General features: G+C 41.1%; 2 protein-coding genes across 10 annotated transcripts in view; both read right to left on the bottom strand.

Moving 5' to 3' along the window:
* The window catches only part of LOC125325496 (sucrase-isomaltase, intestinal-like), a 63,536-nt gene extending 52,863 nt beyond the window's left edge, over positions 1 to 10,673 (bottom strand). Inside the window, exons 1-4 of the mRNA XM_048302601.1 lie at positions 9,170 to 10,673; positions 6,188 to 6,422; positions 5,630 to 5,732; positions 5,397 to 5,542 (exon numbers count right to left, since the gene is read on the bottom strand). Coding sequence (XP_048158558.1) covers positions 5,397 to 5,542; positions 5,630 to 5,732; positions 6,188 to 6,422; positions 9,170 to 9,311 — 626 coding nt within the window. The 5' untranslated portion in view covers positions 9,312 to 10,673. The remainder of the gene's footprint in view (positions 1 to 5,396; positions 5,543 to 5,629; positions 5,733 to 6,187; positions 6,423 to 9,169) is intronic.
* Positions 10,674 to 10,771: 98 nt separating this feature from the next.
* KIF21A (kinesin family member 21A) overlaps positions 10,772 to 24,307 on the bottom strand; it is an 88,420-nt gene continuing 74,884 nt past the window's right edge. For all 9 annotated transcript variants that reach the window (XM_048302592.1, XM_048302596.1, XM_048302595.1 and 6 more), the window contains 6 exons: positions 22,033 to 22,213; positions 21,530 to 21,694; positions 20,723 to 20,840; positions 17,701 to 17,871; positions 14,642 to 14,841; positions 10,772 to 12,020 (listed from right to left, as the gene is read on the bottom strand). In XM_048302592.1, the coding sequence (XP_048158549.1) occupies positions 11,927 to 12,020; positions 14,642 to 14,841; positions 17,701 to 17,871; positions 20,723 to 20,840; positions 21,530 to 21,694; positions 22,033 to 22,213 (929 nt within the window). In that variant the 3' untranslated portion in view covers positions 10,772 to 11,926. The remainder of the gene's footprint in view (positions 12,021 to 14,641; positions 14,842 to 17,700; positions 17,872 to 20,722; positions 20,841 to 21,529; positions 21,695 to 22,032; positions 22,214 to 24,307) is intronic.

A 24,307-nucleotide genomic window follows, 5' to 3' on the forward strand; every position in this document is an offset into this window, starting at 1 on the left:
CTTCCACCAGGCAGCAACTGACAGAACAAGAGGACACTGTCTCAAGCTACGTCAAGGAAGGTATAGGTTGGATATTAGGAAAAAGTTTTTCACGGAAAGAATAATAAAGTACTGGAATGGCCTACCCAGGGAGGTGGAAGAGTCACCATGTCTGGATGTGTTTAAAAAAAGACTGGACATGGCACTTGGTGCCATAGTCTAGTTGAGGTGTTAGGGCATGGGTTGGACTCAATGATCTTGGAGGTCTCTTCCAACCTTGTTATTCTGTGATTCCGTGGAAATCAGCAGGAGTAATCAACAGATTTTGCACAAACATGACATTTATAAAAAAAAGAACTGCAGAGTATATTTACAGTTATTGACACAGTTCTGCTCTACTTCTACTGTATTCATCATTGTGATATCAGGAAATGTCCTATAACTTGCTGGAGTTATGCTTTATTTTTGCTTTGAAAAACACCTGGATAAGTGATACACCTACAATACTTCTTGTCTACATAACATAAATCTTAATGATTAGAAGACTAAAACAATGGCTCTTACAAACTAGCAACAAACCCAATCTATCCATAATGCATACAATTTACTCCCCTTGCTTTCAGCAAAACTGCAGTTAAGACAATAGCCTTGCCTATGTAAAAACGTCTTCATGGTAAGTGGTGTCTGTACTAACTACCACAAACAATAAAAAAGGCACCTGAACCCTGCAGCAGCCTTCTTGGAAATTAGGGAAAGTCTTGATTAGATTTTGGTTATTTGTGCAGTATATTCCCAAGTGCAAGAACAAACAAGGTATTCTAAACTCTTAATAGAAAGTAGCCCCTATCTGGCTTGGAAAAAAAATGTTCTGCCTTCCATTATTTATGTGACATCATGAAGGAAAAGTCAGGATATTAAAGTGGAGAATCAAATCAGTAGTCCATCCCTCTGCAGCCTGTCTCCAGCAACGGCCCAGGCCAGATATCACAAAGGAATGCATAAGATGTCACTCAGAGTCAGTCTTGCAATAATCTGCTTATGGAGGAAGTTTCTGGCTGTTTTCATAGAATTAACTGATGTTGTGAAGTATAGAGACAAAAGTATTTGGGGGTTTTATTTTCCTACAGATCATTTTTTTATTATGCCTGAATGTGTATCCTGCCAGGCCTCCTGTGCTAGTGCTGCCCTGGGGCAATAAGTCCCACAGGGTAATCACACACTGCAAAATGAGCATGTGTTTGCTATTTATCACTGTCTTAAAGCAAATAGTTCCCAGCCTTTTACTCTCTGTTCTTGAGAAAATCTATGCTTTCTTGGAGCCTTCATGCTCTCAGTTGATACTGCCTCTGCCAGTGGTTGCTGTTGTTAGTGTGGCAAGAGCAAGAAGGAGAATAGCACTGAATCTGAGTGTATGTGCCACAAAACAACTCACAGGCTGTTTAGCTCCCTCACCTGCCTAATTACAACACAGTATTTTATCTGCTGTTTTTACTAACATAGGGCGCTGGCCAACAGTGGGACAGTTTCCCATTAGAGCTGCAAGATCAACCAGGGTATCCTGAGCAAGGATTTACTAAACTAAAGCCAATCTCTTGACAAAACATTTTTCTACTGACCACACCAATTTTGCCAAAACAGTTATTTTCTAAGTATGATGGGAGTGGAAAGAGGCTCCCTGCAGTCTCTGCTGCCCGACAAAGATGGAGCTTCACCTCTGGGGCAGCAAGCAGATCCAGGCCCCAGTCCCTGTCCCTCATGGTTCAGATCTGTGACTTGCAGCCTTAAATCAGAAGCAGGTTTCTATTTTCTCGTGGAAAACAGAAAACATCTGACATCTGGATGGGAGCAGAAGCTTTGCTGTGTCTCATCTGATCCCCTTGGCACCCCACCAGTGAATGTGTGGACATGGCCCCTCTTTACCCCCATGGCTTTGGATAGCTACTGACACAGAAAAGGACCTTCCCTGGCTAGTGGGAAAACAGCAGGAGCTTTGGAGAGGGTGAATAAGAGGAGCAGAAGGAGGCAGGATGGGATGGGACAGAGAACAGGACAGCAGCGGATGAGAAGGAGAAAGGGAAGAGGGAGTAAGCCAAGAGGCATTACTGGGAGGAGAAAGGGAGGCAGCCCAAGAGCTTCTGGTCCCAGTAGCCCCCAGCAGTGCCTGGATCATCTCCCTACATGACTGTCTAATTTTCTCCCCATGCAGGCAAAGCAGCAGCTGTCAACTGATTACCTTGGAGCAAGCTGAAAATGTAGCAGGACTAGGCCTTTTATTCTTGCTCCTGGCTCTGCATGAGGTTTGCAATCAGCTGTTAATGTCTCTCCCCTCATATAGTTTATTCCTCTCCCCTGTTACTATGGAGCCCTGAGTTTGTCCTGCCCTCCTTGGGTAGCTCAGCAATGGCAAAGTCTCCCTGCATGCAGCAAGCATGAGAAACGCCTGTAAAGCACACTCAGGGATACCTCAAAGCCTCCCCTGCCTGTCCCCTGCAGCGTTTCCAATGTGGAATTAAATCATTCCTCACAAGGAGGAGGCACTGCACACACGAGTGGCAGAGCAGAGATGGGGTTTTCTATCAAGCAGACAGACAGGAGCCTGACACCAGCTACCCCACTGCTTCACAGCCTACAGCACAGACACGGATGGCAGGACAGACCGCACCTCGGGAAGGAGGGCAGGGAAATACAGGTGTGGGCTTTGAAAGAGCAATCCCAACTTACACCGTGTTTCTGTTTCAGACAGGCTGCTCTCTCCCCAGGTGGACTGTCAGCTGTGCCAGAGCATGCTGGGGATCATGAAGGAATTTAGGCTTTTTTGGAGGGTGGGTCATCCAGCAGCATGGCTCTGCCAGCAAGGGATAAGAAGCATAATGCAAAGCAGATTTCTGAGGACCTGGGATTGCTTTACTATGGGAAAGCTTTCCTCAGAGATATTTAAAAGGTCCATCAGAGAACCCTGACCTGGTTTGGTGCAGACACAAGTTATTATCCACCCATACCTGGGGAGTGCAACTGCAGCAACCTGTTGAAGAGGCTTTATTTGCCCACATCGACTGGTCTGAGCAGTGTTTGTGTGCATATGGAAATTAGTGACTGATTCAGCTGTTTATTGAGACAGTAAGGCAATGGCCATTCACATCTTAAAACAGGAGGCTGAAGTCCCTCCAGGTGTCAGACACTTGCCTGTTTCTCAGGGACACTCTCCCACACAGCCTGCCCTAACCTGTCTGGAGCACAGAGGCCACCAACTGTGCAGCTTGGGGCCTGGATGCCCTGGAGCAGCTGCTCCCACTTCTGGAGGGAGCCCAAAGGAAAAGATTCGGGTTTTAGCATTCAAATCTGCCTTTGGGCAGGTTGAACTAACATGAAAATCTACTTTAACATGCCAGATGCCACCAATGCACCCCTGGACCCAGCCAGTCAAGTGCAGCCACTGATGAGAGTGCTCCTATAATGCTGATTGCTGAGGGTTCATCCTCCCCAGTAAAGTAAATGCAGCCACCCATAGCTTTTAGGCCAGGATAGATAACCTGCTTTCCTATTTTGAAAGATTCCATCTGCACAGCTCTTTTGGTGGCTCAGGAGATTGCAAATCCCTCTATGGCTGTGGAGCTATCTCTGAGCACCTGCATTTCCTCACTCTGACAGGATGGACAGGCAAACAAATGAAGGGGAAGCATTTTTGCTCCTCACACAGGGAATATAACTAAACTAAATATGATTCAGCTGTGAGAGGACTGGCTCCCTGACAGGATCCTTCAGACTGTAGTACTGGCTGTGCCATTTCACATGAAACCAGAATTCCCAGGAACAATTTCCCTTTCTATACACAAAATCCTCTGTCCCTGCTGGTGAGAGTATTTTGGAAGCAGCCTTGCCATTGCTTGCAGGATAAAAGTCCATTATCTGTGCATTATATTCACCCACAATTTCCTCTTTTTGGGGTTGGCTGGGTTTCAGGAGCACTCCTTTACCTGCCTGGAGGCAAGTGTACGATTTCCCATGGGGATGCTGGAGAGCAGAGCATCACTGCTGATGCTGTGCTGGTGCTGCAAACCAAGGCTGCCCTCTGCCTCCCTGGGCTCTGCAGCACAGCTCTGCTGCACCCCACACCTCTGCTGGGCACGGGCCTTGGGGGACAAGGAGATGGAGGGGAATGGAGGAGACTTTCCCAGGCCATGGCAGGGCAGTGAATGTGCCCTCCTGGAAACCTGCTCAGTGGGGACCAACTTGTGCTCCTCTGCCTGTCACTGGACTTGCACCTTTGGCAGGCCCTGCCATCTGCTCCACGGCAGGCCCCTTCCCTTAGCTGGGACATCTCAAGTTTGATCAACCTGGGCTAAACCCTTGGGGTCTGGGTGAAGGTGAGGAGGGCTGAATGGGAATGGGTCATGAGCTAGACACTTGTTATGCATTCACCCCTTACATCAGCATTCCAATTAATAAGCCTTTACAGAAAGAAGGAGAAGAAAACTGGGCCTTTAACAAAAGCCAGCTGTTTACATGGAGCTGTTAAGTCTAATGAAAAATTAAATTATTTTTGTTATCAGAGTAATGCATAATACATTAATTTAAAATAGCTTGCATAAATAAAACTTTACAGAATTGACTGTGACACATATAAAGAGATGCCATGAGACTGTAATTCAAAAGGATGGTCAGCTCATTAAAAACCCAGCATGATGGTTCCATCTGCAGACAATTCTAGAGGCTGTATTGTCTTATTTGCACCACTCATGTTAAGCAATCCTTCCATTGCTCACTGCTGCATTCCCAAAAGCAGCTAGCAGGAATGCACCTTGATTGGGACTCTCTTTCTAAGTAGCATTATGCACTAGAGATGTGTAGATGGAAGCCAAGGAAAGGGGAAACTATGACACCTGGTGACTTTTGTTAGTGAGGGGAGCTTTTGCTGAAGTTAAACTTACAGTACTAGCTCGAGAAAACAAATGGTATTTTTGCAGAGGGACAAACTAGAGCCAATGCCACTCACTGACATCAGTGGAAGTTAGAGGCTTATGGCCTCCATGGCTTTGAGCTTCCTAGACCTGCCTGCTGGAGAGTATTGGGAGATTTGGTGCTCAATTCCTGACACCTCAAATTTCAGAAATCTTAGCTCAGTGCTTTGATGAGTTGAGTTCACCAGTGTCCCAAGCCATCAAGTTGTAGCCTCAAAAGTTATTTGACTTACTGAATAAATCTTTATACATGCACATAGATAATTGCCTGTTATATAGGCACATACTCCTATTAATAATGAATGGCCTTCAGGGACAAGGCATAAATCTGCATTTACACCACATCCAGTTTGCTTTTGACCCCTTGTCACACAGACCCAAGCAACAGGGTGTGAGGAAACACACACCTATCACACCTAATTTCTACAAAAAGCAACATGAATCACATGTAGTACTCACAGCACGGTGCCAGTGCTCTTCCTCTTGATTGTGAAGTGTGTGGAATCCTCTGAGAACTCCACCTCATAGTTGGCTTCTTCAGCGGTAACCCCGGGGCCATTGATCTTGAGTGGGACTTCAAACCGCTGCTTGTTGGGGTCGTAGAGCTAAAGCAAGGCGAGCAGGGGGCAGGTTAGCTCACTCCTTAGCATGTGCTGCTTTGATTAAATCATTCCAACCCCCCAAGTACTCACCCTGAACCGGAGTCTGTCCTTTGTCTGGAACTCCACTTCCAATACAATGGGGGAAATGTCATTTCCGAAGAGGGTCAAGGACTGGCGCTTGTTCAGTGTGACCCTGCAGTGGAGACAGGTGCTGGTGCCCACCACAACCCATCATGGGCTGAGACCACCCTGGGGCAGGCCGGGGGAACCACCCAGCTACTCTGTGTCAGCTCTTTAAAAATAAGTCATTGACTTACTGAGAGAAATAATCTCCGAGGTCAGTTTAGGCCCTCCTTGCTGTTAATGGATGAAACAGGGGCCACCAAAGAGAGGAGGCCTCATAGTCTCCTGGGACACAGCTCCCAGGGTGCGAGGTACCACTCTGTGCCTGCACGTGGTTTCCTCACCAGCGGTGTGGTGAGAGCACAAGCCCCAATTCTGCGGCATATGCACAGGGAAAGGTGTCCATTACCCTCCTTGTCGCATGTGCATCGGAGCAGCCTGGGGAGAGTCTTCGGCGAGAGCGCCCGGCGGGGGTCGTGGGGCAGCGCCAGCCTGCAGCACCCAAGGGGAGCCACCCGCACTCACCTCCAGCCTTTGTCCGTCTGCTCGGTGCTCCCGCTCCGGGCGTAGCCGTAGGGGCTGTCCTCAGGGAAGAAGCACCAGGGAGCGTTGGGCACATCGGTGGAGCACCAGGTGCAGCCCCGCGCCTCGCAGGCCTCCTGGGAAGCCCCCGGCTGCGGGTGGCAGTCAATGCGCTTCTGCACCGCCACGGCTCCGGGACACTGCGCATCCTGCTCCGAGCCGAGGCACCCGCCTAGGGCTGCGCACGGGAAAAGCGGTCAGAGCAGCCGAGAACCGCGTTAAAAACACCCCACAGCACTGCAAACTTTAGTCGTTCCTTTGTTTTGGGATGTGCTTTTTCCCCATCTTAGGGCTAGTACCTATGATCCCTTGGACTAAGATGACGGCAGAGCAGCTGTTTGCTCGTAACCGAGCAAGAGCAGCAACCACTTTCTTTTACAAGCCGAGGCAGTGGGTCTGTATTATTCAGCACTCAGAGTTGCTTGTGCTCAGCTGAAGCATGACTTGCTTGAAATACTCATAGAAAGTTAAATAGCTGGGTAATGAAGCTGCTGGTGAGGAGTGAGAGCAACACTACAGGCTGGCGAACAGGAGGGATGCTTCAACAAGGACTGCTATAGATATTAAAATGTTACATTTTCTGTATACTTACGTTATACACAGATGTTTCCTATCTATAGAGATACAAATATGTGATAAGCAGCTTGCACTTGTATGATATAAATAGAAAAATACTGATTATATGTATATGTTCATATTGGGTTTCTTTTCTGTATTGTATGACTACTGTATCTACGTAGTTTGTGTTAATACAGATACGGTTATGAGCAAAGGGAAGATGCCAGAGGTAAAAGAAAAACCATATATTAGTCACTCACAGAATCATCATGAAAAAACCTGTTAGTAAGGTGCTAAATTATCCCCTTTTCCAGCTGCAGATCAAGCCCTGTGGTTCCCCTCCGTGTTGAGAGCCTCCCAAGAGCAGGAAGACCACAAGACCTGCTCCCTACTGTGCTGACAAACTGCTGTTAGCAAATATTCTCAGAGAGAGCAGACATATCAAAAGCAGCATACTTATTTTGAAGTTAATTTATGTCATTTTAGTCATTTCAGCAATATTCAAAGATTAAATCTACTTGAACAGTAATTGCCCTTTTCTATAAAATGACTAATACCTCTGGTTTATTTTTTTTTTTTCAGGTGGACTGTTGTGTGCTTGAAAGCCTAAAACATGAGTGTTGATGCAGTCTGGGCTTCTTCACAGAAAGAATTTTACAAGCAGATGTGCACAAGCAGTAATTATATATACTGGAGAAATGTACAGAACAAAACAGTAGATTCACTAGAGAATGCCATCATGCTGCAATGCCAGAGCTGATTTTCAAGTAGCAGATAGGAACACAGAAAAGCAGGAGTGCCATCTACATCTTTTTTGAGAAAACTCTCATCCCCCTTTTATACGGGACCATCTGACACTCAGGTCTGATGCTCCCAGGCTGCTCAGCAGAGCTCACTGCTCGCTGCCACAGTGCCTCATTATCATCTTCTAGAGGCTGGAATTAACAGGAATTATCTGGCTGTTAAACCTTTGCCAGCTGCTGGGCAGGCAGGATTCGCTTTCACCTCTTTTCTGGGCCAGAGTCATGTCCCACAGGCTTCATGCTCTCTGTCCAGCATTCACTCCTCATGATGTCACATAGAAAAGCTCTAAATTCTTACCCTCTTTTTCATCTAAAGCATAATTCTGCAAGCCCTCAATTATTTCTTCTTGGAGGACAAAATAAACTAAATCCATCACATTTCATTTTGGTTTAGGGTGTGTTTTCTAATGGAAGTCAAATGCAGCATAAGCTTTTTCATTGCTGAAATCAGAGTATGACTGAACATACTACAGCAGATTATTAATGTGGTGTCATTTTACACAGTATAGGTTTGTGGGAGACTTTTATGAACTAATTGGCATTGTAAAATACTTTCAAAATACTTCTTATGAATGATATTGTGAATGAAAAAGCTAGTTCAAAGGAAAAAACATTGCCCCAGCAGGAGCCAAGAAATTTCTTTAAAGTTTTCTCTCATTAATGCAAAGCTTGCATTTCCCAGAAAATTTTAAAAACAAAGACTTGCAGGTGTGAGCAGCTGAATAAGGCTGGAACCTTCCTCATCCCTTCTTCCTGGATTTACTTCTATTGTAGTACAAACATAATAGCAGCAAGCGGGAAGATATAATTTTCCTTCCCTACTTTAAAAAATAATTTTAAAATCATCATTTCCACTGTATTTATGGCCCATGTCTGTAAACATACAAAGAAGATGCAATCCAAACAAGCAGTTGAATATATAGCAACATCTATGGCTACTTGCTGCTTTTCCACGATAATTTCCATGGGAACAGAAGCTAAAACAGGGTGGTTGGAAAAATACACGTGAAAAATAATCCTCATTGATTTTTAAAAACCTTGACTTTAATTTTGAAAAATTAGATTAAAATTAAGGCATAAGGAAGGAATTAAAGTAATACCACACAGTTTTTAATTTAATAGTATTAGTCTTTACATTTTGGGTTCATCCATACATTTCAAAAGCATTTGCTGCAGAGGTTCCCTCCTCCAGCAACACAGTAATATGTATTCTCCCTTTATTATGCTCTAGACCAAATTAACCTCTGGTATGCTGGGGTAAAAATCACAGAAAAAGAAACTAACAAAGCAATAGGTAACTCTCAGGAGCTGAATGATCCCACTGATTCCCTTTTGCCCGTGCTGGTGCCCAAGTGCTGAATACATTGTAGAACTGGGGCATATTTCTAAACAAGCCAGGTCAGCTGTCCTCCCACAGTCACCTCAGGGTGGAGTCAGTACCATGCCTGTTCTCTCCTTTTTCATGGAAAACCATCTATCACCTCTTCTAACAGCTCTTCTATCGTTATCACATTTATATTTTGCTTTTGAAGCCTAAGACAAAATACGAATGTGGCGCATTTACCTGCAAGCACAACAGCCAAGAACCACAGGCTCCTCATCTTTGCCACGGTTGAAGGAGGACTTCTACAGTCACCCTGAAGCCTTTTATACAAGGCAGGGGCACAATAAGCACTTGTTAAGCATTGCAAATATTTTCTCAGCATTCGTATCTTTGATGAGATTAATTGTAACACATGACCTTGCCTGTGTCTAAGCAGATGAGATACAGTTATTTATTTTTCCACACACTGGGTTCAACTTCTGAATTTCAACTGTAAGAGGAAAACATGATTTTCCCATGACTTCTTAGAAAATTAATTTTTCAGAGACCACCTTTTTTTTTTTTTACACAAACATGTTCAGACAATGGGATTTCACTGCTTACCCTTTTTCTGATTTCATGTTATCTTTTGTCACACATGTGAGTTTACAGCACAGACAAAGTTTGGAGAAAATCAAACAGTCAAAGAATTCTCCATTAAAACAAGACACTGATACCATGACCTTTACAAAATGACATTTTTCATCCAATTACTTGATGGCAAGAACTTTCAGAGCAAAGCTGTGAAAGCTCTGTTCTGTGGTAAGGCCTGGTTTAGGTGGAATATCTTTCTGGAAGAAAATAAAATTTAAAAATACATCTTTTAATGAATACATGAAGTTATACTGGTGCCTATCAGGAGATAGTTATGCCAAACAAAATATCTGCACTGCCAAGCATCACTGGAGAGGAATATCTGCGGCTCAGACCATGGCCACACAGCCCCTACCATGGGGTCTGTCAGAGCCGAGCAGCTGGACCAGAGGGAGGCTTTTCCCAGCTCTGCAAGGACTTTTGTCCTGCAGTTGCAGAACAATTAGTGTTCATATGAATCTTACACACACAGCCATGAGTGTTCAGCCCCAAAACCAGGGGTCACCAAGCTCTTGGCATCATTTGTGTAGCTTGGCACAATGGGTGCCTACTGGGCCAAGGGGAACAGGGACCCTCCACCAGGCACAAAAAGCCTCTCATGAGTCTTGCATGTAAATCCACTCTCCGCTGGGAATTTGCTCAAAGTTGATATAGACCCAAATTACTTTGTGTGTACAGCCTTTGAATAGCCAAAAAGTATGACAGACAAACACCAAGTGGTAGTGCTGCTGCTTATTTTAACTAATTTATACATTGTTTCTTAACAATATATATCATTCATCACCCATTTCTAAAAAAACTCAGAATATAGGGGTAGCCTCAAATTGCAAGCAGTATTTTCATCTCCTTTCAAGCTGAGCAGAGAAGGAAGTATTTCCTCCAAGATCAGTAAGAGGCATCAGAACTTTTCTTTGACAGCCCACTTGTAATAAGGTAAGAAGTGTCATCTCATAGGAACAGGAGCCACCTGCTTCATTTTATGTCTCTACTGTACTTAGTGTGAAGGAATCTCCCTAGGGTTCCTAAGTACTACAAAAACACAAATAATGGCCAAGGAGAACACAGACATGGGATACCAGAACAACATACGGGCTACAGTACTCAGCAAGCTACTCTACTGCACTGTGTAGGTGGGGTTTATATTCAAGACATTTGTAAGGGAAGTGAATTTTTTTATTAGGAAGTATGATGAACAAGGCAAAAAAGCAGTTCACATTCACATCTTTATTTGTTACCTACACGAGCTATAATTTACAGACTGATATTTTCTGAAAAATAAAAACAAAACAACCAAAAAAACCTCAATATCCAAACACTGTATCTGAATCTACATAAAACTTTAAAATTTGCAGAATTTACAAATTAATATTCAGAGCAGCTGGGTAAATTATACATCCTCCCTCCATATCCAGGTTCCAAGAGCTTTAAAAGTCATACAGGCACAAGATAAGATATTTCCTTTGTACAACCATCTATTTACATAGCTTTTCCCAATGTATGTGGTTCAGTTCTCAAAGTAACTGCCAAGGTTTTCAAAACAGTGTATTTAAAATACATTTAGCAGCATATAAAATTAGATAAGAAGGAAAGACAATTTGCTTTAAAAAAAGAAAATGTGAGATGATAAAAACAAATCCATAAGAAAAATAGATTAAGATATATTTATCATGACATTAAGAACACCTAGTCATTGCAGAACATAGGCAAAACACAAATAAAACATAGCCATTTGTGGGCATTTGAGTTCTAGTCCTGAGCACAGAGTATACACAGCTGCACAACTTTGGTCAACACAGATTATATGCTATCACCACACAAATCATATGGCATTTGCTGTTATCAGGATACAGCCACGTCAGGTAGATGTATCGTTAACAGCTTCTTCCCACCTATTATTCACTCCACTTTCCCAATAACAGTGTAACTGACCTTTAAAATCTTCAAAATGCCTCTCATAATTAAAGGCTTATTCTTGGGACACATTCCTTCCCTGCTACCCTAAAATGCAAAACAGCTGATCATACTTGTGAGTGAAATACAGCAGAGCACTTTTGTTATATATTTCAGGTTATAATTTTGAGATGGATATTAGAGAAGACTGAATTCCAGTTAATTTAAACTGCAAGTATTACATATGCACACAAATTCAGCCATAATATATAGATACACATGTGACTGTTGAGACATAAGCATGTTACCAAGAGGTTATTAAATACAGTACATATTTTAAGGACAGCAGGTCTAGTGGAAGAGTTCACACATTGTCAGTCCATTCCAGTCATCAGTGTTTACCTAATAAACATGCAGCAAACTGCCTAGAGTGCACCTCAAATTGATCAATATGTTCCTTTATCCCCCGTAATTTCAGTTACTGGCAAGATCTTCACTTGCATCTCCTGGATCTGAGATCTGTCCATCTATTATATTTCGAGCTTTCCAGATCCTCACAGTGCGATCACTGAAAACCAAAACAAAGCAGTATTAGAGCGCTGTAATTACACTGGGGAAGGAGAGAGGGCAAAGGGGGGGCAGCGGAAGCTTCCTTAAAAGCTTGAGTGTCTTATTCAGAAAGGTATTGTTGGCAAAATAACAATTCTTTAATGGACATACAAGGGTTATTCCACCTCCAGGAGATTTTGCAATCTAACGTGTACAACATTGAAGATCCCTAACCTTATCAGAGCACTGGCTATAGCCTTTAACCATCTAAGAATGTATAAAGACTTTATGCCTAAGGAAAGTAAAATCCTACTGTAGGAACCCAGAGTGCCGAGAATATTTCTCTGCCTGTTTTGAAGGGCTTTTACCCCCCTGAACAACACTGTTTTAACCTCCAACCTTGGAAAAAACTGCCTATCATCAGACAAGAACTAGAAAATACAGTGGTGTGAATTAGGTGATAGACTACTATGTAAGATTGTCACAGGGTGAAAAATTTAGAGGTTTTAGGCTTCTCTTTGTAGTAAATAGGTAAGAGCAAAAAACATCAAAATGGAGGATTGTTGTTGTTCTCCAAACCTCCTTCTTCTTCTTCTACTCCATATTCTGCAGTAAAAGTAATTTGGGATGATTGGACAAAAAGTTCCGCAGTTCCTGGCCGTGTTACTGGATAATTGGTAGGAAAGTGAAAATAATATACATTTTTAGTAACCATTGGTTAAATTATCTTTAAAAGGCCGTGTAAATCTTGATAATTGGACACTTTTCTCCTTCATTCTCTGCTCTGTGTTATGTCTGGGTCATGCTAGTGACTCTGTTTCTCTGCTAAGACTTAATAAACAACTATCTAGCAGCAGTGAAACTCCAGGAAAGTCTCTGTTTCCTCGAACTCCTTGCAAGGACTTTTAAAACTCCCTCTCCCATCAGGAGAGATTTGATTTACGGCACAGTTCAGTGTCATCCTACTCCCCTATTACCTAATTTTCTAAAATGGTAATAGGTTTAAGTAGATTGACATCAGAGGAGAGCTTCCACCATGTAACTATTTGCAACCGAGCAGACCATGGGCAGAATTAGGGACAGACTCAATAGGACAGGACTACTTCCTGTCATTTGAAAAGTGTGAAATATTATAACAGCTTAAATCAAACCCCAAACACGGTCAGTTTGCACAAGAGGTGTCAGTCTATTATAAGTAAAAAAAGCACAGAACCACAGGACAATATGAAGACCTAACTCTCCAAAAAAAATACCCAACAAACCCAAACCCCTTCGCAAGGTGCTAGACAGCATATACCAGTGTGCTGGTGCTTAGAAGCCCAGACTGTAATTCGGTACTTTCAAAAAAAAATCACTGTTTACACTGTTTTAAAGTATGTGTAAATAAAATATCACATAGAATGTGTTACAAAACTCTATTATAATTTAGAAGTAAAATAAAGAGTTAGTCTTGTTAAATAGTAATTTATTCCATGGAAGGGAAGTTATGAATTTCTCATAAACATTAACTTGAGTGATAAGCTACATTGATTCATATATTTCTCACAACCCCCTGAAAAGAAACCAGCAGGCAGAGCAGACTTTGTGACAGTTAAAAGTGTTTTGTGACTTGTGCCTTCATTTCACTGTAAATTGTTAGGAACACTCTAAATTTTTTAGATCTTAACCCCACTGCTAGAAATGCCAAAAGGCTGTAATTTTTTTTTAATGACAAAGAAAGGAATGAATTTCAGACACATGTATGTTCTAAATGGATTAATAATCTTTAGGCAAACAGAGACATAAGCTTTGACATGTCTACCCCTATCTATTTCTGCTTAAACATAAAACCTGACCACCAAATATGAAAACTTGGCAACTTTGAAATCCTGCTATGATTCAGAAAGACCTGCTTTTAATTCAGAAGGCCAGAAGCTTCCACAATTGGCACTGGAATGCAACACATCAGCTTTCACAGCTTCTGTGCTCAGACTACACCACAAAGAGGCTCTGTTGCCATCTCCTGCATGTTCTCTGTAACAAGGTATTTTTCCTGGTCAATTCCCCTGAGGTTTTAGGTCCTCAATTTGCTCACTTTTACTGAGGAAACAAATATTCAAATCAAGGTGTTTACAGGACAGTAGGATAGCTTGCAAAGCTTCTACTGTATGCCAGCACTTAAAAACAAACCAACCAACAGCCACATGCCATGGCTTTTAGGAGAATTTCCACAGGTCAGGAATGAGTCCTACCAGGAAATAGTCCAACTGTAGAAACAACCTTATAAAGTTCTCAAGTATTGCCAAAATCTCCCTGCCATCCTGTAGATCAGTGGTCTCCAAACTTTTTTTAATCGTGCACCCCTACTAATAAAATTATTTTAAGCCCACACTGCTATGTATATTTATTAATTATATACACATAGCACTGAATTCTAATAATTTATTCCAGCACACCACTGGGTAATGTTGTGCATCCCCTGGGGTGCAAGCAGCCCACTTTGGACATAGCTGTGATAGATCATTAGCACTGAGGAGTACGGATTGGACCAAGTCTCTGGATCCTTTCTATGAAGTGACTTACACATGTCCTAAATGCATGTGCACGGACAGAATTCTAGCAGAGGACACAAAAAAGAAAGATTCATAGAGAAGAACTCACTCTGCTGCTGTGAAAATCTGGCTGGAGTTGGTGCAGATGGCATTTATAGGGCTGTCATGTCCCTTCATCTCCCCAATGGGTGCGAAGGTATCCACATTCCAGAGCTTGAGGGTGCCTCCCCTGCAGCCGCTGAGCAGAACCGGCGCACTGGGCACTAGGCCAAGAGCACAAACCCAGTCCTTATGAGCATTAGGAACTTGCTGAAAGAGAGAAGGCAGGCAAGTCTCACAGGGCTGCAAAAAATTCCAGAAGAACAAGCACAAAAGGGGAAAAATCCCAAGTTGTAAGCCTGGTTCCTGTCCTGCCCCAGTTTTGCTACATGGCTCCGGGTGGCTTCTCCACCTTTAGAGCAAGGAGAGTGCTAACTTCCAAGAGGCTTTTTCTATACCATGAGGTTGTTTCTTTTTGTGAAATAGTACTGCAAAACAAGAAGGAAATCTAATATGCACAACTGACCTAATGTGGAACAGAAATCAGTTCAGGATAATGCTAAGTCTGCATGTTTTCAAATGCATATTTAAATGCATTTTTGAACATATGGTCTCTGTATATGTTTCAAGTCTGTCTTTAAAATTGCTATAAAACACATAAAAAGAAAACCTAAAATACTGTTCAAAAATACACCAGGAAGACAGAAACTGTTTCTATATTTGCCTTTCTTTCTTCTTTTCCCACTACACATTATAAATTGATTTTGTGATTTGCACTTCACAAAAATACATTAATTCTTTATTGAGGAAAGGCAATAGCATTTTACTTCTAATTCAGAAAGAAAAATGCTGCACAGACCAGCTGCGAACAACATCCTTTTGGTAGCAACAAATAAATATATGGGGAAAATAAAAATATGGGGAAATAATAGCCCAAGTTTGCTGTCTTTTGGGGGGACCAAAAGTGGCTTTTCTCCAGTTTGGTTTGGTAGGAACTGCTTTGCTTTGCTGCATTGCTCATAATGGAGCATATTCAGCTTTCTAGGATCATCCTGGTGTTTCATCTATAGTATACACAGCTACCACAGCACTGGCAGTCTGGTTTTGCCGCACTTCATGAAACTGGGGCGGGGGTGGTTGTGGTTCTTATAAATCCCAATTTTGTCACAGCAGGGTTTTGTGACTTGCACCAAGTAAAGCAAATGATCTCCAAATCCTCTGAATACCATGCTTGTTAAGTGATTTTCATCAATTATAGAGGATCAGACCTGTTCAATATGAGTATGCCAAACCAGGACCACTGATGCAACATTAGCATTTATACAGTAAAGCAACTCAGCTGTGTTTCAGGTTTTGGCTGCTGGGTAGACTAAGAAGAGCAGCTATTCAATCTGCGACCTTGGAGATTTTGAAAACTCAGCTCGGCAAGGCCTTGAGAAACCAGACCTAACTACAAATCTGGCCTTGCTTGGACCAGCAGGTCAACTTCACATGGTGTGACCTCCAGTAGGCCCCTCCACACATGATTATCACATGATTAGCAAAGTAACAGCACTTCTCATTCCCTAAAAAAGACAATGAATAAAAAATAATTTATATTCTGTCAAACGCTTCAGTCTCACCTCCTTGAAAAACATACAGCATTTTACAGAAGTAGAAATAAAAACAAAGAAGAAAGTGTGAGATTATTTTTATCAATTTCTACTTTTAAAACCAAGAAACAAACAGGGGAATGCAAACTAGAGAAATTATGAAATGCACATATACCAAAAGGAAAACAAGAAAAGTGATATAACTAGTCCAATTTACATACTTCTTCACCCTGGTCCTGTATTCTTTCTGATGTTAAATTAATTGCAATAGCAAAAATGCATATTGCATAATATTTTAATGAGCCTAAAATATAAGAGTGGAGACACTTCTTGCAACTTTCATGAAGTCATTCTGAGAATACAAAATCTTTCCAGTTCCTGTGGTTTCGGTACAAGCTGCTTAGTACATTTTTCTGAGCAGACAGATGTGAGGGCAGATGTCCCAATATGGCCAAGTGAAGATTTTCTGTAAGAAGCTAAATTCATGAATCCTTATTTTAACTGTCAAGTCTTCATAGTATTCTGAAAAGGAACTGGCACCCTGAATGATTGATTTTGAATGAAGGTCAAGCTGAATGATTTTGAATGAAGGTCAAGCAAGTTTATATATTTATGGAATACTAAGTATGCCCATATAGAAATTTTCTTTTTAAAGTAGCCAGTCCATTATTTTCTCATGTTCCAATACTTTTAAATTCTGTTTGTTTCCTTGCTATCAGTCTGCATATTAAATGCATGGTCCTCCTTTCCCCCAAAATTATTGCAAAAACAGCACTCTCTTCTAGTATTTGTTTTTCTGCTTTCCAGTTCTCGCTCAGTCTCAAGTTAATTAATCACACCTATACCTCAAGAATCTCTCATAAGACTTAAAAGAACAGATCACCTTATTGCAGGTAGACAAAAATCAAAGTTCTTCATGCCAAACAAATTGCAAATTCCCTGGATTCTAAGTCCTTTTATACCTGCTCCCTTTTTTTCCTTTTTACATAAGAAAAACATACAGCAAATGTGTTCTGACAGCAAGCATTATTATGAGTGTGTTGTATGCATTATGTAACACATGCATTGTATAAGGAGATGAATCTAAGGACTAAGACTAGGTGGGGTGCCACAGGCTGTAAAAGCTCTTCACAAGAAAATATTCTGTAGCCCGATCTAAAGTATTGTTTCTCACTAACGAGTTCCCAATCCAAAATTTACTAACTTGTCAAAGACAGGTATCCAATGACTCCAGTCACAGATGAGGCAAGTGCTGCTTTTGTTCTGAAGCAGAAAAACAAACCCCACGTACTCAGAGCTAAAATAGGATAACTACTTCATCAGAATTTCCTGATGCTACACGCACAGAAGAGAAAAGCAACTGCATGTAAAGATCAAGTGCATTATTGATTTCTTTCTTAGTCAGTGCTCTATGCCTTCCCTATTAAAAGCACCAGTGTCTATGTGAATAGTCACTGTATGAGCCTGAGCATTTACACAGCCTGAAAACAGTTCTACAGCATGCCTGTCACAGCAGCTGCATGATTTTTTTCATTACCTGAAGAAGGTCTTTTTGAGACAAATCCCATTTCTTAATTCCATTATCTCTGGATCCACTAAAAAGGTTATCGCCCATAATAGCAAGTGCTTCAATGCCATCATAATGAGGAGGTTCAAAATTGTGTGTAGGACTTACACTTCCAAGAGCCCCTTCAGTCACATCAAACATCTAAAATAAATAATAAAATATGTTATGTGAAATTTTCTGTCATCTAACCTGCTTGAAAGTCATGCAGCAAATAACTTAGGGAAAAAACTTGGGAAGTCTTATTACAGGCCACTGTATCATGATGTATATCTGACAGAATTTATCTACCAGAACCACACCTTTCTCGTCTTCTACCTCTTGCCTGAAATGCGAATACTCCACTGACTTCAGAGAAGACTGCTCTGGGAAGAAGTACTACTACTACTTGAATATCATATACAGTAGCTTCAGAGGAAGGGCCCATATGTACCCTGTGTGGTGGACTAGAAAAACGAAGCTCATGAGTGAGTTTGGGAAACATAACTCACAGTGGGAGAATTGCACAGGTAAGTAGCTTCAGAAAGAGGCATTAATATATTTTTCTGAACAAGTTGTTTTGGTAAGGGTTACATACTATTACACACCGATGCTTTTCATAGACACACCTCTCTCCTTGCCTGTGCTCCAAGAATGGGGTGTTAAAACAGACTCTTTAAGTGAGGTTGTTTTAACAATTTAAGGCATAATCAATCCCATCAGGTCTTTGTTCCCAGAGCTGCAGTGTAAGCAATCCTGTTTCATTTCACATTGTAGGGAGCCAGAACTCAACCAGTGAGACTGAGATGAAAAGGAACAGATGAGCCGTAACTTTTTAAACCACCAGCTCTGTGTCACAAGCAAATGTCAAACTTCATCCTCTATTATTTGCTCTTTATTGGCCTTTTAGAATGAGTAAGAATGACAGTAGAAAAGGGAGAGCTTGAGAGTGTAAAATAATACCTTGTGAGCTAAAGGTATTTTAAAAGTTACCGCATTCAATTACATGTATCAGTTCCAATTGTAACCAAAAGAATTTCAATGATAAACCAGAAAAATCAGGTACCTAGAGATGCCTAACATTACTGACTCAGTAGACAAGACAATAGCTTCCTGTGACAGTATCTGTCACCAGACCTAGTAGTCCAGCAGACCTACCCATGCAGAGAACCAGAGATTGTTAAGGGGCTAAAATGGACCTTAAAGATCATCTAGTCCCAACCCCTCTTTGGTAGTAGGGACATCTCCCACTATACCAGACTGCTCAAGGCCTCATTCAGCCTGGCTTTGAACACTGCCAGCATTGGGGCATCCACAACCTCATTGGGCAACCTGTTTCAGTGTCTCATCACCTTCACAGTGAAAAATTTCATCCTAATATAACCTAAATTTCCCCTTTTTCAATCTGTACTCATTACACCTTGCTCTATCACTACAGTTCCTGATAACGTGTCCCTCTCCGCCTTCCCTGTAAGCCCCATTCTGATCGTGGAAGGTTATGAGGTCTCCACACAACCTTCTCCTCTCCAGGCTGAACAGAAGCATCAAGAATTCATAGACAGCTGCGCTGACTATGCACATACAGATCATTTATACTGTCCAAAGTGGCTTGACAATTCTGGAGGCATTCACTTTGCAGAACACACACTACTCTGCAGCACACAGACATGGCTGAAATATCCCTGGACATTCTAGTGGTGTAAGTCAAGAGGCGGGCAGACTTAGGAGGATTTATGCAGCCTGGCCACAGAAAAGGAACACACAAGAACGACAGATAAACTTCTATGACTGTTGACAGCTTTGTTTTCCAAAAGCCCTCCCACCTCCTTGCTTGTCACATGACAAACTTGCATTATTATGATGACATCCTGTTGTTCCCATTGAGGTCCTTCACTCATTACCATGCCAGGATGGCAGCTCACAACTAACCCAATATTCTGAACTGTGCAGAAAAGTAATTCTCAAAGTGTCTTCCTTTTGTCTCCCCATTGCCTAAGAATCCCCTGGCCTCTAACCATAGGGACACTGGTGATGGGATTCAAATCCACAGCCCAAACTGTCAAACTGTGCACCAACCTCTCAGGCAGTTTTTTGCATCTGGCACAGTGCACAACCAAGCATCCAAGAATTGCAGAATAATATGAAAAAAAAGAAAGCCCAGCTCAGTGAGAAAGCTCCTGCTCCACCCCCAACTGTGTTCATACACTTTTTCCAGTGTGTGAGAAGTATAAAAACAGAACAAAGGGTACCTATGAGTACCCAAAGGGTACTCATAACAAGGGGTTTCTTGCTCATTGTCTCTTTGGCCTCATGTATCACACATTCTTTGCAGTGTGAGGGCCAGCTTTATGGATGATCTACAATTCCCAGAGTCTAGTGATTTGGGTGCAGCCCTGAGAAACAGGAGCTTGTGGGTTCAAATAGCCACTGGCTGAGGTGAGCCAAAACAAAAGAAAAAGAGAAAACCAAATAACGCCCTCCTCCCAAAAAACAGATTCCATATCCTTGAGTGCCAAGAAGCAGAAAAGTGTACTAGACACCTTGGCTGAGAAGTGCTGACCTCGCTCTCCCCTTTCCCACTTCAGAACTTGGATAACACTTCAAGAAGAGCCTGGGCTAAACCCTAGACTCCCTTATGTGAGGACCACACAGTGTGTCTCTGCTGAAACAATTAGGTCTGCACTCCAAAACAGAGGCCCTGACTTAAGATAGTTTAAGGAGCTAAATGTTACTTAAAAGTAGATTTCTCCAAGACTTCGTACACCTGACATCCAATTTAATGGGGATTAAGAAAAAGCTTAGCTAGAGACAACCATACATCCATCTTCCTTCATGAAACAAAAAAAGCACTCTAGTGGTGTTTATTATGACTGAACACTATTCATGATCCATGACTGGTGAGATAATTTCCATCTTGGCTATCACATTTTGCATGTGGAGATATAAGTCACTTCTGCTGAAGCCTGCATCCCATGCTGATGTGCCAAGTTAAAATAAGCAAATACTAGTGGTTTACCTTTATATAATGATCCTTTGAACCAGTGACAATAAGATCTTGTCCATTAGAAATTTGATCAACAGTAAGGCACATAACAGGACCCTGGTGACCAGTTAGCTTTCCTGTAGACTGAAATCTTCAAGGATATGAGAAGAAATGAGGATTTGTTAATTTTTCATATATCCAGTACAGTCCATAGCACAGTTTCTGACAGAATGGATGTTTTTATTTTCCCTATGTCTTCAGTACTCATCCTCTGGTTTACCTATACTCTATTGTTCATATCCATGGATAAATATTAAATCTATGTTAAATACAACAAAACCCTGATATTTATGCAAAATAAGAATTAAAACATTTAAAAGTAAAGATGAATCAGTCCCCTTATAAGTATTTTCTGTATTTTGAATGCACTCTTTGGGAGCAGGTTCTATTTGGAAAAGTGTAATTATAGTGCAGCTATCATAATCCCATATTATATTACATTACTTCCATTGGCTTCCATCATCTCATCAACAATTACTAGTCAGGATTCCCATACTCACCTTACAAGAGTGTGTTTTGTAGTGCCTGTCAAACAAAACCTTGTGTTTTTCCAGTCATTTTTACTGAAATGATTCACCACAACCTTAACACATGAGAAAATCATTATGTCAGTAACCACCACAGATGGATTAGCTGATCCGTAACTTGACGATATTTTGCCCAGGTTATAGACACTACCATAAAGAAGAAACACTTCACTGACCGTTTCATATGCACAACTTTGCTGCCTATGCACATGTAACCACCTAAAGAACATTCTCTTCTGCTGGTGTTCAGTACCTTTTCAGGTCCCACATCCTCACTGAGTTTCCAGCAGCTGCATAGAGGAATGTGCCAGTTGGATTTAGTGCAATTTGATTGATCTGGTTCTCTCCAGCTGGGATAGCAACTGTTCTGTTAGTACTTCCTGAACAGGCATCAGCAGGCATAGCCTGGCCTGAAGACCTGAGTACAGAGAAGAAGAAAGAAAAAAAAGGAAAAGATCCAAATTCTACAGTTTGCCATACTCTGTATACTGTCTAAAAACAAACCTATTTCACTGAGCAAAAAAGGCTATAAGCCAATTACAAATACTGAACATCTGATAAAACTCTATATGCAAATTGTTTTGTGCTCCCATATATTACTGGTGCCCCATACTGACTTAGCCTGAACATGCAAAGAAAGCTTCCATTCCCAACAGTGTACTTATATTACACTGCAGTATTAAATTAAATATAATAAAATATATCTGAAACTAAGACTCATTTGAACTCTTGGCATCTGAGGTTCAGCATACTCACGTCAGTGTTCGAATGCACTTTGCAGAATCTCTGATGTCCCACACTTTGATATAGGATGTTGAGACTGTGAAGACCAGGCTAGTGTAGTTGCAGTATTTAATAGAAACAACATTATTTGGATGACCCCCTAAAGACATAATCTCTTGTCCAGTTACCAGATTCCAGACTTTACAGGTACGATCTAAATAAAGACAAACAAAAAGGGGAAAAATATTAACAATAACAATAAAAAAAATCCCAGAAAAATTTCTAATGTTTTTCCTAAACTCAGTTATTTAAAAAAAAAAAGTACATGCATTCAATTGCACTCATACATTTTCCTCCATTTCTGTAGACACCACAGAAAAACAGCTAAATTAAGTAGGTCTTAAAAAATACACACAGGCATCCATCTATCATCATCAAAACTAAGCAAGAGTTATCATTAAATGTGCATTCGAGATCTGCATACTAGCTCCCGAAGTATTTTAAAAGGATAAAAATCTCAAGGGAAGTGAAAATACAGACAATTTAGAGGCTGTAAAGTGTGGATGATGATAGATGATGAGAAGAATCCAATTTTTAATTCAAAACTTCATTATCAAAAACATAGTTCAGAATGAGTTTTGAGGCTTAGTATGGCCAAGTTCCGACTACCACAACAAAACTACAAAGGTGAGAAGTGATCCAAACTCTTCAGTGTATTGGGGGCCTCTGAAAACCCCAGCATAGCATGCTTTAGTCACTGTTTTGATTCTGTAGCAAAGGAATTTAAATACTGCAACCTTTTATGTGTTAAAACCCCAAATGCATAGAAGTTTTCAAGAAATCTGCAACACTACTGGCAAGAACAGGAAACTCTCCTTGCTGCACCATGTCTGTATCACTCCATATATTTTAGACATATATTTATACTGAAATAAGTACTGGAAGGATGAAGAGAAAGCTTCATGTATAGACCCTAGTTATGATAGCATAAAGGTAAGTATACCAAGACCTGTCTGCCACTTTAAAATACCAACTACCAAGGTAAAAGATCTGCAATAAACATGAGAACTTATTGACGTTTTTGAATTTAGCTGCAAGTATTATCTGATGTCAGCGAGCTGAGACTTTCTGCTTCAGCAACCATTTCCAAAAGATTTAACCTTATTTAATTAAACAACTTTTCTTGAGTAGAACTGTACTCGGTAAACTCCCCTCCAAAAATATATACAAGAAAGATTCTCCCATAAGTTTGAGAAGCTAGGATATGACTTGAAAAAAGTAAATATTTGGAGAATCTGCAAACATTCATCTGTTAAAAAAAATTAAAAATTACCAAAGCAAAACTTTAGAATACAAATCTAGATGTAAAATAAAATTTTTAAGTCTCCTTTTTTCCCTCACATAGCCACTAAATTCAAAATTTCAATACAAATCAACTAAGTAACATTTACAAAATCTAATTCAATGTCCTTTTTTGCCATTGTATACACTTGCACAAATGTTGAAATGTTGGCTTAAAACTTGCAAGATAAAAAGTTTGCCAACTCGCTCAAAGTGTGTGCTTTGGTATTTTTAACAGCCAGGTAGTAGAATAGCCACAGAAACCACACCTGAATACTAGCAGTGCAAGACTGCCATCTAATGGGGTTATCTACTCTGCTAATACAGGGATAAAAGGGATGTCCTGAAATTTCAAGGTTTATTCATTATGTGAATTAGTGAAAAGGAGAATCTCCCTGTCACCAGGTGTTAACTTCTTCCCAGCCACACTAGTTCATTTTAGCTTTGATACTTTATAGAAAAAAAAAAAGAGTCTGCCATAGTTTCAGCTGCATAACTAAGAACGTAACAAGCCCTTTACCATAAGTGCTTTATGTGAAACGGCCCAGAGAAAAAGCACAACATACAAAATTCACTTTTTGAGGAATATTAAAATGGGTGTTTGTGAAAAGTAACCATTGAGGTCTGGTGGTGTTATCTTCAAGCCAAACTGAGCAATTACAATGGAAATTCCCTACAGACAGGAGGAAAATGTTTTCTTCAAAACACTGCTTCTACCACTTTGAAAAGTTCATAGAGTGACCGCACCACCCAGTAAGGAATTTAGTGACTACTAAAATTCCAGGCCCTCCCACAACAGCCATACAGTTCTTATAACAACAAAGGATAGGCAGCAAGATGCATAGAGGATGTAGAGGACACCCTTAGGTGAAGAAGATAGCTCAAAGAACCAACTATGGCATGAAGGGCATTCAAACTGTGCAGTAGAGCCAGAAATGTGCCAATTCCCCCCTCCATCCTCAGACTG

Source organism: Corvus hawaiiensis, chromosome 4 (genome assembly GCF_020740725.1).
Source record: "Corvus hawaiiensis isolate bCorHaw1 chromosome 4, bCorHaw1.pri.cur, whole genome shotgun sequence".
NCBI classification, from domain to species: Eukaryota; Metazoa; Chordata; class Aves; order Passeriformes; family Corvidae; genus Corvus; species Corvus hawaiiensis.